Here is a 17,562-nt window from a genome sequence, read left to right as displayed (position 1 = left end):
GCCCTTAAAGCAGGCCATGGACCAAGTGTTGGCTGGCTCCCAACAAAGGAGGAAGTATGCTTCACCCACTGTGGCCATGCACAGATAGCTCCTGGCCAGGGTCCAGGCCAGGTGGGCCAGGGTCCCAGCAGCACCACATTGCCTCCAAAACTCACCCTCAGGTGGCAACACTCACTGTCCCCAGGCCAGGCAGGTGTGACCCCAAAGACCCCCACCTGTAGGCCTGAGCCACCCAGCAAGGATAGGAGTCTCCACCAACACAGATGAAGACAGCATGAAATTCAGGAACAGAAGTATAATGAAAGATTTCTTCTCCAAAGAGGTGGGTCAAACACACAAGCAGTGAAATACAGAGCAATTTTAAATCAACCGACCACAAACAAAGCCAGAGTCGAGCATGCAGGCTGTGCTTCAGCTCTGCCACTTGTCTCTGGAATGAGTCTGGTTTGTGGGCCTCAGTGGGGACCCAGTGGTGACTGATGGATGGGAGGCCACATCCGCCACTGAACAGCACCACTGGCTCCGTCAGTGCCCCACAGATGTCAGTTTTCCCAGTGTGATGCATCTTCAAAACACTCAGTGCAGCTGCAGTCATTAGACACAAATGTTGAAAAGGGAAGACATGGGCCCTTCAGGCGACACAGGTCCCAACACGGAGACCATGCCAGCTTTGACAGTGAATCCACGTGTCCTCCAAGGGCAGCTTCCTTTATGTGACCCAGACGAGCCAATGATGTGCTCAACTAGTAAGGACAGTACAGCCTACCTCTAAGGTGCAAGAAAGTACTTGGACCAAGTGGAAGAGTCCAACAGTGCACAGAACCCACCCCGGGACCAAGGGTCTCCACCTAGTGGCTCAGTAAGACAAGTTTCTGCCAACTGGACACGAGAAATTCAGAGAAAAGATTTTGCAGACACCCAGCACCCACCCTCCCGCCCCACAGCACCCAGAGAAGCTAGTGGTCCAACTAGGCGGACCACAAGCTAGCTGCCTGCCATTCTCAGAGGCTGCTCCAAGTAAAGGGTGACACCTAGTGGCCACAGAGCAAGCAGACTCTTCTACCTGGACAGAAAAATGAAGGAGCACTTTGCAGAAGAAATTTGATTCACTCCAACTGACCATAAATATGTTTTTATGATGAGTCAAATCTCCTCTCTCCTGGGTCCCTGTCCATGCTGTCGCTGGCCCGCTGACTGGCTCTACCACTTGGGATGGTGCCACAACGCAGGCCCTACCCCAGCTCCGGCCCTTTGCTGCTGAAGCGTCCAGAGCTCTGCCAAGAACACACGCAGAGTGTTTGATAGGCATTGAGTTTTATATTTTTAAGTGACCAAATCTAATAAAATGAAAAACAGGTTTACTAAACAGGTCCAAAAGACAATACAGGAGATAAGCTATAAAACCAAACGTGAGCAGCCCTGGTAGACACTGGCCCCGACACACACCACACCAGGTGAGCAGAGGGAGCTGAGGATCTCTTGTCTCCTCCAAATCACACATTTTGGTTTTTGCTTTCCTTTTAAGGTTTTTAAAAAGAGAAACCCAGGAGTCCGGCGGGCCCGCCCTGGCTCAGCAGCATGTCCAGCCCGCCTGTGTCGAGCTCTGGCACTTGCATCTGCAGCGACAGGGTCCTGGCTCTGGTGTCTCTCATTCCTGTGCGATGCTCCTCAGCACATACTTGACCGTGTAGGCAAAGGCTGCAAAACCCACTATGACAAACAAGTTCGCCAGGGCACCGCCCAGGAGTCCATGGTGCCGGTTGGCCTGCTGGAGCCCTGCAAGGTGGGGCCCGGCCCCCGGTGCATGCCCATTGAGAAGCTGGACCCCATTCTGGCCATGGTGCATCTCCCCATCAGGAACCACATCTGGCAAGGGTAGAGTCTGTGGCCTGCTACTGAGTTCATCTTGTGCTTTCTGTTTTTGTTTAATTTCCTAAGAGAAAAACACAGGAAACCATGGCTGGTCTGAACAAACCAGTTCTCCAATTCCAAGGAGCCCAGGGCCATCACTGAGAATGAAGGACTCCATTCTATGGCCAAATCCTGACACACTGAGGTGGGTATGGCTCCTGGTCCCATTTTACAGGTGAGGGGACCAAGCAGGCTGCCAAAATCACTACCCTGTGCCTCTCAGCCAGGTTAGAGATACCAAGGCCTCAACCACCAGGAAGCAAGCTACCTCTGTTTACTGCCACATTCTCTGCTGCAATGCCAAAACCAGAGAGCACCCAGCCCCACATGGCAGAGGAGGCCCAGCCTTCAAAGCAATAAGCAACAGATGAGCCTCCTCGCCACTCTTGGCCCACCTGGGGGTGGCCACTCTGACTAGCAAGCCCAGACCCAACACCACCCCCACCCATTCCTCTCTGGGCTTCTTCTGCCTCTCCTGCCTTAAGGATCCCAGAGGGGGCCTAGCCCTGTGTCCCCAGGGTATGTGTCTGGAGGCATGTCCAGCAGATGACCTTTTGAGCCTGTGTGACACCTGTGACATCTGCAGGAACACAATGGGGACCTGTAAATATCTTCTCTTTGGAAGACTCGAATTTGAAAATGCTTTTACAAAAGGAAAGACAAAACCGAGCTCGGCTTTCACTTTCTTACCTCCACAACTTCAGGGAACAATTCACAAAAGACTTTATCTTTTAAATTAAACACTAGACTCTGTACAGCCAGTTGTCTTTTCTAGGAAGAGAGAGAAGGAAAATGTCACTCAGAAAGCTAATTTTAATTCTTTCAAAATTCTAAAAACAGACCATTCTAGAATTAAGGGCTGCTTTTTTTTTTTTTTTTTTTTTTGTGGTACTAGGAATTGGACCCAGGGCTGTGTGCATGCGAGGGAAGCACTCTACCCAAGGGCTGCTCTTCTTGCTGGAGAAAGTGTCTAAGAGTCTGCTCTCCCCGAGTCAAGGTCTTACGAAGGTTTGTGTGTCTTCTCATTATAATTAATAACATTAAACTTGACTCCCGTTTTAAAAATGGAAATGTAAGCTAATAATGAACACACAGTGTACTCCCAGTCTAGAGTCCCCCAGACCCTCTAAGAAGAGCTGGAGCCATAGTGATGCTTAATTGCTTAAGGCCAAGAGACTCCATCAGCAAGCACAGAGCAGAGCAGTTCCACGAAGTGGCCAGAAATGAGGACACCATAGAACCGTGCATAGCTTCCACCTGCTGACGAAAAAGTGGCTGTGCATCTGAGGAACACAAATAACCATAGACAAGAGGGAAGGCCAAGGTGCCACCACAGGCCTGGAGTGAGGCGCTGCTACACCTCACCGTGAAGTCCGAGGTCTCTATACTGCCCAGGGTGGGACCCTTCTCCACCATGAAGCTCAGGAGCCCGGTCAGGATGGTGGAGACAGACCACGCTGGGTTCCACGTGTCTGGGTGGAAATCCGTGATAGAGAGACACAGCCTGCAAGAAAGGTGCTCTATGAGCAGAAGGGCACTCCCTGTCAGCCATGGCTCAAAGCACTGCCCCCTGGAAGCTTACCTCGTGTTGCACTTAAACCTTCCATTGGGAGTTATCATGTAAATACTAGGAGGCTTAAAAGGAAATTCTCTGGGAAAAATTAGCTTTCCATGATAATAGCCACCTGTATCGAAACAGAAAGGAAAGAGCCCTGTCATCACCAAGCACAAGGAGATCTAGCCCCAGTCCCTCTCCATTGATTTCCACCACACGCAGTCGCCACTGCCCTGTCCCCGTCCTGGCTCACAGGTTCAGCACCACTGGCATTCTCCAGTGCCCAGGCTCCCCTAGCACCTTATCAGTCTGACCGAGCACCTCACCCCATTCCCCATCTCCAGAACACTCCCTGGGAACTCATGACCACTGTGAGCCCCACTATGGCTATGGCACACCTCTCCTCTCCTGGGACCACCCATGTTCCCCTGAGAGCAGAGTAGCTAGAAGAGAACATGCAGGTGTCTGCCAGCCTGCAGTGCCTCAGGAGCTGCACACAGCTCAATCCTCCCTTATTCCAGGTCCCAATCCAGCAACTCTCTGGCTCTTACAGTGCCCATTTCTTCCAGCCCAACCATTCAGAGGTTAGCAAACCCTTCCTAAACAAAAGTACACTTGAACTGGGTGTGGTGGCCTAAACTTGTAATCCCAGCTACTTGAGAGGCTGAGATAGGAGAATCAAGAGTTAGAAGCCAAGGCTGGGGATGTGGCTCAAGTGGCAGCGCGTTCGCCTGGCATGCTTGTGGCCCGGGTTCGATCCTCAGCACCACATACAAACAAAGATGTTGTGTCCGCCGAGAACTAAAAAATAAATATTAAAAAAATTCTCTCTCTCTCTCTCTAAAAAAAAAAAAAAGAGAGAGTTAGAAGCCAGCCTGGGTAACTTAATGAGATCCCATCTTAAGATTTTGTTAAAAGGGGTGGAGCCTGGCACAGTGGTACACATTTGTCCCAGCTACTCAGGAGGCTGAGGCAGGACTGCTTGAGCCCAGGAGTTCTGGGCTGCAGTACACTGTGTTAATCAGGTATCCACGGTAAATTCAGTACCAATATGGTGCCTCATGGGAGCAGAGGACCATCAGGTTGTCTGAGAAGCAAGCAGACCCAGGTCAGAAATGGACATATTAAAAAAAAAAAAAAAAAAAAAGTTGGGGTCTGGGGATGGATCTCAGCGGCAAAGCCCAGCATGCATGAAAATCTGGTTCACGGCCGGGCATGGTGGCACACACCTGTAATCACAGCAGCCTGGGAGGCTGAGGCAGGATCTCAAGTTCAAGGCCAGTCTCAGCAACTTAGCAAGGTCCTAAGTAAATCATAGAGCCCTTGTCTCTAAATAAAATATAAAAAAGGGCTGGGGATATGGCTCAGTGGTTAAGTCCTCTGGGTTCAATCCCCAGTACCCATCCTGCCCCGCACACCAAAAAAGAAAGAAAGCCTGGTTCAATCAAGTACTGAGGGGGGTGGGGGTGACAAAGAAAAAACACCTGAGCCCACACTCCTCCAATTTCTGCCAACTGTTCCCTCACTCTCATGTAAGCCCCTGGAGACCCATCTGCAGTGTTTTTCACCAAACCCTCTGCCTCCATGCTCACAAATACACCCTTGCTTAGGCTTTGGCCCTCACCATGGTGCACCAAGCCTGACCTCAAGCCTACCCACAGGTCCCCATGGCATCTCACCACTTCAGCAGCATGGTCTTACCAGGGATCACTACTGACTCTGTGTCCTTGAAGCCCTACAAGGCTTAGTTCCTCCCACATGTGGCTGCCCCTTATGAGTCCCTCAATGGCTCCCCAGCAGCTCTCAACACTGGACCCAGGGACTCCCTCCCTCCCCAAGCTCCAGAATGGTACACTGACCATCGACACCACACTGCCCCAAATGTACACATCCAAGATAGAAAACATTTCCCCCAAATGCCTACTACATTCCATCAGCTATTCTGACTAAAATCTGGGACCCCACTGTGCCCCTAATATTGCATCCACTCTATAAGCAAGGCGCCCCCCTTCAATCAATCCAGAGCCCAACATGCCAGACAAGCTCTGCATCCCCTGCCTGTGACCCTTCACCATGACCTCAGGGCAACCCCAGCCCCGTCACTCCAGGCCTCATACCCCTCCTCCCAGCTGCATTCAGGAGTTGGCTGGAGACGCCTGAGCAGAATGTGCACTGGACAGGACTCCCTGACAACACACGCAGGGGTGTGTGTGACCATCAGGCTTGAGAAGTACTGGGCTCTTTCCCCCCTCCCAAACTCCCTGCTGCCCAGAGCATAGTCCTACCTCAACAACCCTGGACACCCTTGTCCCCAAATAGCCACAGGTCTCCTGTGCTTCAATGCCATGCTGAGTAGGGTGCAGTGCCCCACCCAAGATATGAGCTGTACTTCTTTACTCTTTGCCACTCCACAAAGTGACAAGTGCCTGAGCATGGGATGTAGTGGCTTCCTCTCTGGGCACCGCCCTGGGGCCAGCATTCAAGGACAAGGGAACAGTTGTGGAGCCAACATGGGCAAGGGTCATCTGTGAGGCAAGCTCACCAAACTGGAGATCAGAGCACACACGTGCACGCTCAAGAAGATCAACAAGAGAAGCTCAATCAGGAAATGAGCAAAAGCTTTCAACAGGCACTTTTCCAAAGAGAAGGGAGGAGCAGCCAACATGTATGTGAAACTCACTCAGCTCAGGGCTGATCAGGAACCATGTGACTGAGACAGCAAGGAAGAGGGCCATTTTTAGCTTAAAGAGGGTGGTACAGATAGGCACCTTCCCGCCTTGCTGTGCACACAGACTTCCACTGGCTGGTGGTCCTGCTTTGTTATGTACTAAGGGCAAGAGAACCACACACATCAGCACTTGTCTGCAGAAGTGAAAAGTGGGCAGCACCCACCTGCCTTTCAAGAGAAGGGTCAGGTGAACGGACACTGGGCAAGAACCAAGCAGAGCAGGAACCTGTATAAGATGTGAACAGCAAACTGAACAGCAAGCCACAGGACAGCACACACACTGAGCTCCTCACCATGAAAGAAAACAGAAGTATGCATTTCTCTGTGTACAAAAACATGTATTTTAAACTGCAGAAGATTAAACTGACAGTAGGGTTAGCATTTGCAGGAGTCCCAGGAGATTTCATCCTGGAAGTATGAGGAGGTACCAGAAGGGCACTTTCATCAAACTATCCAAAGAAGCCAGATCCTCCTTCAGAGATCAAAGTGCAGCTCCTTCAAGGACGTAATTAGAGTCTATAAGAGCTCCTCCACCACCCCAGCCTGCCCTGCAGAAGCACAGGGAACAAGCTTCCCCAAGGTCCACTAGGAGTGGGCCACAGTGCAGCTTGGCCAAGCCCCGGGGAAACAGACCCACGCAGGGCACTGTCCAGAAGCCCCCACAGTGCCAACTCCACACCTGCATCAACACCCACTGGCCAGGCAGTGCAGAACTGCTCTGGCTCCCCACTTGGCTCCACACCGTCTCTCCCATCCGGGCACCTGGTCATCATTGCTGGAGCAGCAGAACAGGTCTGCAGACCTGTGGCTCTTGCACTTGACCGTGCTCTTATTTATTTACTTATTTTTAATTTTTTTTTTTTTAAAGGTAGGCTTTTAAAAATATTTTATTTTTCTTAGTTCTCGGCAGACACAACATCTTTCTTTGTATGTTGTGCTGAGGATCGAACCCGGGCCGCACGCATGCCAGGAGAGCGTGCTACCACTTGAGCCACATCCCCAGCCCTTGACCGTGCTTTTAAAACGTGGCTTTTAGCAACTCTAGGTCCTTTGCCCTTTCGTGTAAATTTTAGGATAAATCTATCTAAAACTCTGTTGGGACTTTGACAGGACTGTGTGAATTCCAGATTATTTAGTGAAAATTCTTTAGCAACACTTCCACAGGACTGTCAGCACGGGTGTGCCTGAAAGCGCCAGGAATAGGACTGCCACAGAGGAGCCCCTGGGCAGGCAGAGTAGGCCAGAATATCAGGAAGTTAGAGCTCATAGTGCCAGGAAGGAATCAGTCAATGGTGTCAGATACCAGCACAGCCCCTGGCTGTGGCACCTCAGAGGGGCTCCTTCAAGACCCTGTGAGACTGGTGTCAGCAGAGGATGAGGTTGCAACTGCCAAAAGGGCTTAACACACTGACAGCCTGGGAACGGCCCCACAGAGAGCTGCACAGAGAGAGGGGACTAGGAAGATTGGAGTGAAGGACCCCAGAATTGGGCAGGGCCATACAAAAATATGGAAGCACAATTGACAGGTTAGGGCAGGCAGGGATCTGGCTGCCCCCAAGGCCCCACCCTAAACACCTTCTTCTCAAGCCCCGGTCCTCACCAGAGACAACCTTGGCTGGTCCTGTGGAGGGTGTGGGGTTTGTTACAGAATTAATAAATGTTTACTATTTATTTGGAAAATATGAAAAGAAAAAAGATTAAAATAGCTTACAGACCAGCATAATCCACTTGCTTGAGTTACCCACTGCTCATTCATTTTTGGTATATGTTCTTCAAGTTTGTTAGCAACACACATACTACCTAAGTATTTCCATTTTATCTGGACCAACTCTTTTTAAGCCTTTCACCACATCTCTAGGGACTCTTGAGGGGACTTCTCAAACACATGGGCCACATCCTCCAGCTCATGCCACTGTACACAGCCTTGTCACAACATGCCCACCCTGCAGGAACGCCACTCTAGATGTGCTTCCCTGTAATCTCAGAACGGGACTCCTGGGCCAAAGGGAACCCACTGTAAGGCCAGCAAAACATCAGCCAAACCACCTTTGAGAGTTGTCTTTCAATTCTTAGCTACCCACAGCTCTCCCTTGACCATCCAAAGCAGCAGTTTTTTCTTTCTTCTTTTGGTGCTAGGATCCAAATGAGGGCCACACTGCTGAACCATAGCCAGCCATAGCAGTGCTTCTCCAATTCCTCTCCACTCTTGGGAGTCTTACGCAAAACCTCCATGTGTGGGCAGACAAAAGCCTATTACTCTGGTCATGTAGAGTCAGCCTCATGGCTGAGAAGCCAAGGAACTGCCCACCTTGACCAGTACTCTGCCCTGGGTATGCCTGCAGAACAGTATCCATGGGCACATTTCTGACCTGGTCCAAACCCAAGGCTGCCACAATTCTCCCCACAGGCTCCCAGAGACTTGCTGGTTGACAGCTCCTGCCTACTTTGTGAACAACCAAGGACCCTAGATGGTTAGGTGACCTAAGGGGTCAGGCCACTGGGTGAGGCCTGGTAGCAGTTAGGAGAGCTAAGGAGTCAGGCAGGTCCTATGTCCTCCTGAAGCCACAAGAGGGGGCCCCATTTAGCTCAGAGGCTGTTCTGAAGATCACACTGAAAATGCCTAGCAGACTAGGCCTCTTTGAAGATACTGCCCCTGGCCTTAGAAACATAAAAATATGGTCACGTTTTACTGTTTATCCCAAACTGGTTTTCGCACCTCCAGCTGTGCTAGAGGCTGGTAGAACATGAATGCTTACAGTCAGTCCCTGGAGACTTAGACACACCAGCAAAACCAAACTGCACGCACACTGCTAGGGCTTGGAGGAATACCAGGACACGTTCCAAGTAGGTGCACTTTAACCACTGTACATACAAACTAGAAGGACTATCCTCTACAGAAATCGATGTTCAACAGGCAGGTCCATTCAAAAAACACCCACTCACCTTCGTAAGGGGTCATCTCAGGGCCGCGGACAACATAGTGCCTGGAAAGGAGAAGAGAAAGTTACTTGGGTCTGGGCTGGAGCTGTAGCTCAGTGGTAGAGCTCTTGCCTAACACGTGTGAGGCACTGGGTTCGATCCTCAGCACCACATAAAAATAAATAAATAAAGGTACTGTGTCCATCTACACCTAAAAAAAATATATATTAAAAAAAAATTATTTGGGGTTTGGGATTACAAGTTCTTCAACATCTGCATCCCTGAAAGGCTTGGGTCACAGGACCAACAAGAATCCCATTTAGCCAGCCCATCAGTGAACATGGGCAGGCCGCATACCAACAGCACAGCTCCAGGTCCTCAGCCACTTGTGCTGCAGGCACTTCAGACACTTTGCAGCAGGAGCTCAGAGGCTGCACTATTGTTTCTTCCACAGAACTGGGAACTGAACCCAAGGAGCACCCAGGGACACTCTACCACTGAGCTACCTCCCCAGCCCTGACTTGAGACAATGTCTAAGTTGCTACGGATGGCCTTGACCTTGCACGCCTCCTGAGTGGCTGGCATCACAGGCATGGCTACTGTGCACAGCAGAGGCTGCGCGTTCCAAGTTCCCTGAAGCATTTCTGCTTCCATCAGGCAACAGACAAGGAGTTAGCCAACTATAATCAACTGAAGCTTTTAAAACTTTAATCTTATAATACATTAAAATGTACTTGAGGGACTGGGGTTGTGGCTCAGTGGTAGAGCGCTCGCCTAGCACGTACGAGGCCCTGGGTTCGAACCGCTGCACCATATAAAAATAAATAAAATAAAGGTATTGGGTCCAATGTACTTGATAATCCAATAATCGTTTTACTGCCATTAAAGGATGCAGTTATTTAAAAACATAAGCAGAAATACACAATTTACGTTTTTTATATCAATCACATAGGCTAGACAGGGCACAGCTGGTGATGTGAGACTAGCTTTCTGTGTTGCCCACCTGACATGGATGATCCTGAAGAAAAGGAAACTATCTCAGCACAACTTTCTTGAGCAGGAGGGACAACTTGTGATTGACTGCCCCAAAGCCACAGTACTCACACAGAGCTCAACCCAAACCAGAAGTGCCAGTGAAGAGATTACATTCTCCCATGCAAATAAAACAGATGGTGGCTTTAGAAAGGCAGCAAGGTGTCTGGGCTTTATCAGTTCTCACACAAAACCACCAACCAGAAAATCATGAAGCAGGTGAAAGCGACCAGCAGCCAGCACCTGCTGACACTTGGGACTCCAGACACCTCTCCCACCAGGACACGAGCACGTGGCATCAACAGCAATGGGGCCACTCGACCTGGGCTAGCTGCTAAGATTTACAGTGGTTTCTTGTATGCAAGGTTCCAGGACGTAATCCCCCATGTTGGGGACATCAAAGCCCACAACAGCTGCTCAAGCGCCTCCTGTAAGATGGTAAAGTACTTGCACAGAACCAACACATACCTCCCCACACACACACTTCAGATCATCTCTAGAGCCCTTACAATGTCTAAAACACTTCGAGTGCCTTGAGAATGGCTGTTATACTGTACTGTTTAGGAAACAATAACAAGGAAAAAAGTCTGTACACATTCAACACAGACATAACTTTTCTCATCGGAATATTTTCAAACTGTATTTGTTGGTTAAACCCATGAATATAGAACCTGCGGACACACAGGGCCGACTATCACCTAATGTATGCCAGGGGACTAGGGACCAATCAAAGGGCTTAAAGCTAAGGACACAGTGCACCAGAAACATGGCCTAATTAGTACTGCTCCCAGGCACTGTGCCCAATCTGAGAAAACCAGGAAGTGCTGATGAGCACATCTCTCCTTGGAGCCAGCAGTCTACTATGCTTAGAGGGCAGGACCTACAGGCTTCAGCTCATTGTATCCCTTTTTTTCCCCCCCTAGTTGCAGTTGGACACAATACCTTTTCATTTATTTTTATGTGGTGCAGAGGATCGAACTCAGTGCCTCATATGTACTAGGCGAACACTCTATCGCTGAGCCACAGCCCTAAACCCCTCATCGTAGTCCTTGTCAGGAAAAGCCCAATAATTCTTCTCTCAGCAACAGGAGAGACACCCATGGTGCCATACGAAGCTCTCACAGCAGGCTTGAGCCACCTGTCCTGGGCGGTTCCTACCACCCCAACTGACAAGATGGACACAGATGGTATAGTTCACACTGAATTCTGCTCTCCTCCTAGGAATCTGGAATTTGAGTGGGTACCAGGCAGAGGGTGCCTATGTGACCAGCCCCCAATGAAAGCCTGGGTGCTGCATCTCTGAGGAGTCTCCCTGGTTGACATTCCATATCTCATTGCCAGGAGTTCAGGGCATCCTGTATGCACACCCAGGACAAGGGACCTAGCTGCCATGCTCTTCCTACCCACCTCTTCCCTCTGCTGATTCTGCCATCTTTTCACTATAATAAATCTAAATGATGAGTCCTTCTAGCACATCAAAAAAATCTAGGTGGTCCTGGGAACCCCTGACCCATAGACTCGTGTGGGGAAGGATTCCCACACAATAAGGATGTTCCCATGAATCAGGGAAGAGGTAAGCCACCATGGAACAGCCCCCATACCTGCCAGCTATGTCCTGGGAGCGGGGGAGCACTCCGGTGCCACTGGAAGCCCCCCATGCTGAGGGGCTTGACCTCCCCAGCAGGAGCCCCACCTGCCAGTGCTAGGCCTCCTCGGTGATCCTGTGCAACCTGCATAATGCTGCTTTGTAACTCAGTTAAAATCTTTTTGCTTTAGATTTAAAAAAAAGTAAAGTATTTTTTGAAGATCAAGACAAAAGATCCAAACAAAGAGAAAGTGCTTTCTAACACCTCAGCCTTATATTTCACATCTCATAAAATTGCCAGCTGAGCTAGCCATGGCATTTCAGTAGAGGTGTGTAGTTCCTTTTAATCCAGTCAAAGAGGTAATGGTGGGGGCTGGGGTTGTTGCTCAGCGGTAGGCCACTCACCTAGCACGTGAAAGGCCCTGGGTTCAATCCTCAGCACCACATAAAAATAAAGGTATTGTGTCCAACTACAACTAAAAAATAATTTTTTTTTTAAGTTTATTTAAAAAAAGGGGGGGGGGGGATGGTGGAATGGATGCTTTCCACAGGCCCTCTGTCAGTCCAAAGATTAGGGGCACCTGGAGTGTCAGGACCCTGTCACAAATACTCCCAGGTAAATTCAAAAGCAAAGTACAGAGAGTCTAGAAATACAGGCTCTCCTCTAAGCGCTGCCTGCAGGTACATATGATCATCAGGCATCCTGCACACCTGAAGCCTGCCCTGGGACTCCTCAAGAAGGGTCTCTTTCTAGCTCCGGCCTAAGCCAAGCAGGACCCTGTAGTGTCCCTGGCATGCCACCAGCTGGGAAGAAGACCAGAGAGTGTCCTCAGGTCTCTTGGTGTCCACTACAGCTAAGGGTGCAGCAGTGCCTCTCCACAGCCATGCCCAGGAGCACCAGGCCCTCTAGTTGGGCTAGTGGAGAGCCCGTGTGGAGCAGCAGGGCACAGGGGTGGCACAGACCGTCTTACCATTCAAGAATATTGGAAGGGAGGGGCTCGGCGCAGATGTAAGGCACCGGGTCTTTCTTGATCCGAAGGTAGTCCTGCTTCAGTCTTTGGGTTGCTGTTGTTGGGGCTCTCTTGCTGCTGCTGCTGCTCATCTATTAAAAAAAGCACTCCTGTTTACAGAGAAGAGATACCCACTGGCTCTCCCCACCTTCAGGCGCTTCAGCAGTCTCGCACCCTGTATTCCTTTACACAGCAGGTCATCCTTCTGGGCCCCTAACCCTCATTCTCTTTCCATCTGTTCCCCAACATGTACTACTGAGCACCCAACAGATGCAAAAGACAAGGAGAGCCATGAAGGCTCACGCCTGTCCTCTAAGAACTTATGTGAGTAAAGACAACTCACTTAACAGGTTGTAGGTAAGTGTGGTGAAGCCAGCCTGGACTAGCTCCAAAGAGTAGCCAGGCACATCTTCCAACTCTTCTCAGCAAGGCCTCAATAATGGGGAGCATTCATATCAAGGAAAACTGGCAAGCATCACAGACCAGCCCCAAACTCCCACCCTGTAAGTCTGTCAGTCCGAAGATCCAACATTTACCACTGGTCATAAGAGACAGGAAAAGAGAAGCTCTGAGGTTCAAGAGACGAGGACTTTGAAAAGATTCTGAAGCACTCACTGTGTAAGCAGGAAGGCATGCCTAGGGGACTGCACTGATCATTGTGCTGGATACCTAAGCACAGCAAAACATTGGGGGACAAGACTAGCTGGTGAGGCAAGGTGAGGACAGGTGGGCCAGGCTGCCAAGCAGAACCCCAGAAGGGTTTTAGATCCCAGCCTTAAGCAGATTGGGTCTTCTGTGGGAAATGTCACTCTGGAGCTTGGAACACACAGGATGGCACCTTTGTGCGTGGGGAACGAGGCCACACCATAACAGAGTGGATCATGGACCCTGGAACCCCTCAGTCATGCTCCTGAGGTGAGGAGGGGGCAGCAATGAGGTATACAAGGCTCCCTACTGACATAGACATCAGAACACTCTTATTCATTCTCTTTTCCACACTGGAGTTTCTCATAAATTAAGATAAAAAAAAAATTTTTTTTTCAGCTAAAAATAAAGTGTGGTAACCACTGGCTCAAATATGACAGAGGGGATACACGGGGATACACCAGATGAAGAGGACAGGAAGAAGCAGGAGATGTGCTCGGATAGACGAGGAAAGGTTGGAGGTGGGCAGTCAGAGAGCCATGGCTATACCTTGTTGCACTGCTCAGACTCGCCCCCTCTGTAGCCTCCTCCTCCTCCTGCCACCAACAAAAACTGCCACTGTGTCCCCAACTCATCTCTCCTGAGTGCTCACATGTCAAAGACTTTAATAATGACCCCAGACACCAGAGGACATCAATAACAACCAGTGATCTCCATCCTAATCTCCCAGGGAGTACAAACCAGAAGTCAACCCAGGTTTGGGGACGTGCAGGTATGGTTCCCCCTGGAGGGCTGCGTGCTCCTTCACCCTCTTCAGGGTCTGCCTACATGTCATCTTATCTAGAGGTCTCCAGACTCTTGGTCCCTGGCCTGGCTGACTTTTCCAGAGCACCACCACCACAAACTATTGTATCTGCCTCCCCACCTGCCAGCTCCTCTGTACCCCCAGAGCCTGCAGAAGCAGGGCTCAGCCAAAGCACCCACTGCACTACTCCATGGACATGGCCTCAGGACAAATGCCCACCCAGCTTCCAATGGGGGTCCCCGATCCTTGTAATCCTTATTCACTCCTTTTCTGTTCCTACTACACTAACCCCAATGCTGGACCTCATTACTCTTCTTGTCAGTCACAAAGGTTCTAGTCTCCCCCATTTCAATCCATCTGAGGCACTTATGTCAATATTTTTGATCATCACCTCCCTACAAAGGTCCTTCGGTATTCCCCACAGCCAAGCAGACAAACACCAACAGCTCCCCTGTCTGCCAATCCCTTGAAGTAGCCCAGACAGTTCTCCTACCTCTCAAGGCTCCTGATACAGCCTGACACACCCACCCATTCTCATGGCTGCTTCCCAGCCCAGTCTGAAGGACTGAAAATACACCTAGGCCCTACTCATTTCATTCACCACATGCCCCTCACAAGCCCAGTTGCTCTAGACAAATGCACCACCCCATCCTTCACCATCAGCCTCCACAGCCCAAACCACACCCTCCAGTAGAGGCCTTTTAGGCATCAGCAAAGGGGAGGACAGGCTCCATTGCCTGACCTTCCCCAAGCGTGTCAGCACCAAGAGAAGGGTAGAGTCCTTCTAGGAAAGGAGTGCTTCCACATAGCGCTGTTCCCAGGCCTGGAATGGGATGCCCTAGAATAGAAAGCTTACTTCATACCAGCACCTGGTGAGAAACCTAACAATCCACAAGCAGGTCCACCACCCAAGATGGAAATGTTCGTTCCTGTGATTAACACTCCATCATGAACAAAATAATTCACTGGGTAGCTCAAATACAAACTCTGTCTGGACTCAGCTGAGTAGCTGGGTCAGACCCTTAATGACGGTGGTCAGCCATACAAAATGAACAAAGCAGATCCTGCCAAGTTAGTCACAAGAAAAACTTCTCTCTCAGACTTGCCTTTATTTATTCATTCATTCATTTTTGCAGTGTGGAGGTGAGCTCAGGGCCTTGTGCATACTACGCAAGTGCTTTACCACTGAGCCCCATACTTGCTTTTAGACACATAAGTTTTAGTTATATTTATGATTCAACTACTCAGTTTCCCCAACTCCTCTGCCTCACTCAGGACAACGGTCTCCATCCCCTAGGGCAAGGACAGGGAAAGTCCCACAAAGAAGTCCAAACATGGAAACATGTGCTTCAGGCTCCCTTCCAACCAAGTTCCCACAAAGCACCCAGGTGTGTCACATGAAGGAAAGAGTGCCCACAGAAGAAAACACAAATGTGGCACAAATTAAAAAAAAAAAAAAAAAAAAAAAAAAATATATATATATATATATATATATATATATATACACACAAAAAAACTGACAGAAAGCAACCTGAATCACCTTCAATGCTGGGGGGGGGGTCACTATGCCAAGGTGGTACCTGACCCATATCCATTTTCCCCGTTCCTTTCTCCTCTAGACCTCTCTCACTTGAGTGCATAAAACTCAGGTGATAGTGTGGCACGAGATCTTGGTCTGACTGAGCACATGACATACCCAGGCCCAGGACTTCCACACAGTCTTTTTCCAGACTGCTACATAAGCTGGAAAGGAAAATCCAGGGGTTGACGAAGACAACCCCCCACCACCAGGCAAGAACAACACTGCCTGAGAAAAGATCTGCTGCAGAAGTCCACAAGGCCAAGCTGTGCAGATTACCAGCTACAAGTTCTAGGCACCCAGACCTAACATGCCTGAAGTGCGGGAAGTGAACCTTTCAATCAGGTAAAACCCTGAAGTCCCTCTCTTCTAAAGCCGTATTATACCAGACCACCTGGACTGAACGGAGCTCTGTACCACTGCCTACAAATAAATGGGCGAACTGTTACATACTCATTAGCTGCCTGCCCACTGGGTTCTTTATCAGCCTTCTACCTGACTCTGACAACACGTAGGAAACTGAAGGAGTTACCCGCACACCTGCTAAGTGGTAGTCACTGAGAAGGAGGCCGAAGGTCACTGGTGGGATGGTGCAGAGGTGGGCAGGGAGGCCGGGCCCAGGGTGAGCGCTGGCTCACCGGCCGCACCTCCTGCTCCACCACGCCCAGGGCACAATGCTGGCACGCTCTGCTGGGAGCTGCCAAGTAGTTGAGGTGCTAACTGCTGGGAGCGAAGCGGCGGCGGGCTCAACGACAGCCGCCCTCCAAGCTCACGACTCTCCAGACACGTTTACAAACCAACATCAACGCTAGCTCCGCCTCAAAGTACCCGCAAGCGTCCCAAACAGGAGGCCTCATCACGGCAGACCCTGACGTAGGGTCAACCAAGTCGCCCAACCGGACGGTGGACTACCCGCGGCCCGGACCCCGGGCGCCCCGCCGTAACCGACCTCGGCTCCGGGGCCCCGCGGGCGGCGGACGCGAACCGGGAAGGGCCGTGCGGTGACCCCGAGGCCCCGCGCCCCCCGTCCGGACCTGTGGCCGGCTCCGGAGGGGCGGACGAGCGGCCCGAGGCCACCGAGCAGCCCGCGCGCCCTCACCTCTCCCCGTCGCCGCAGGTGGGCCGCCGCCGCGCTCAGGCTCGCCGTGGTCGAGGCCGGAGCAGGGTGCGGAAGAAAAGGGCCCACGCCGCAGAGCCGCACCGCGCCGGGACCGAGCGCACAGCACCCGCCGCAGCGCCGCCGCCGCCTCAGCTTCCAAGATGGCCGCTCGCGGGGCGGGCCCCGACCCCGTTTCCGCTTCCGGTACGCGGTTCGCCATAGCGACCACTCTAGGCAGCTTGGAGGACGGCGCCCGTGTCTCTCTGTCACCCCCGCCCCGCTAGGTTTTGTCTCCGGCTTCCGAGGTGCGCGACGGGCGCGTGCGCACTGGTGGACAGCGCCGTGGGGCTGGGCCGCAGGAATCTTTCCTCCCGGCTCCTCCCGGCTCCTCCCAGGCGTCGCCCGGCGCGGACGCTGTCCCGCAGAAGACCAGGGGTCAGCGAGTGGCCGCCGGCCCCCACCACGCGCTACCCTCCACACAGGCCCAGTTGGAGGGGAACCCCCGGCCCGGGGTCCAGACTAACTCCCGAGTGCCGCGTCCTCTGAGCCACCCTGCCAGTCAGCCCTGCCTCGCCCGCCCGCCCCTCCCGCGGGGACTGCCGTCCTCATAAAAATAGCTCCAGTGTCTCCTGCCAGAGCTTCCCACCCAGCCCGTGAATGGGCTCTTTATGCCCGTGGACACTGGGCCCAGGCT

General features: G+C 51.3%; 2 protein-coding genes across 3 annotated transcripts in view; both read right to left on the bottom strand.

Moving 5' to 3' along the window:
* The window catches only part of Sdf4 (stromal cell derived factor 4), a 32,341-nt gene extending 23,185 nt beyond the window's left edge, over positions 1–9,156 (bottom strand). The window contains exon 1 of the mRNA XM_046424434.1: positions 9,138–9,156. The gene's annotated coding sequence lies outside the window, so the exon portion shown is untranslated. The remainder of the gene's footprint in view (positions 1–9,137) is intronic.
* Ube2j2 (ubiquitin conjugating enzyme E2 J2) lies at positions 1,298–17,028 on the bottom strand. Of its 2 annotated transcripts, none has more exons than XM_046424439.2 (7): positions 16,869–17,028; positions 12,702–12,832; positions 9,138–9,178; positions 3,494–3,596; positions 3,277–3,415; positions 2,602–2,682; positions 1,298–1,933 (listed from the first exon to the last, which is right to left on the bottom strand). In XM_046424439.2, exons 2-7 carry the CDS (start codon positions 12,830–12,832, stop codon positions 1,649–1,651), a joined length of 780 nt encoding a protein of 259 aa, XP_046280395.1. In that variant the 5' UTR covers positions 16,869–17,028; the 3' UTR covers positions 1,298–1,648. The 2 variants fall into 2 exon arrangements, with proteins under 2 accessions (XP_046280395.1, XP_058428606.1); XM_058572623.1 differs by lacking the exon at positions 16,869–17,028 and adding an exon at positions 16,310–16,330.
* Between the last annotated feature and the right edge of the window lie 534 nt (positions 17,029–17,562).

Source organism: Marmota monax, unplaced genomic scaffold, assembly GCF_021218885.2.
Source record: "Marmota monax isolate L192 unplaced genomic scaffold, Marmota_monax_Labrador192_F-V1.1 WCK01_AAM20220418_F8-fsc00080, whole genome shotgun sequence".
Lineage (NCBI taxonomy): Eukaryota > Metazoa > Chordata > Mammalia > Rodentia > Sciuridae > Marmota > Marmota monax.
This window is presented reverse-complemented; position numbering and strand designations above follow the sequence as displayed.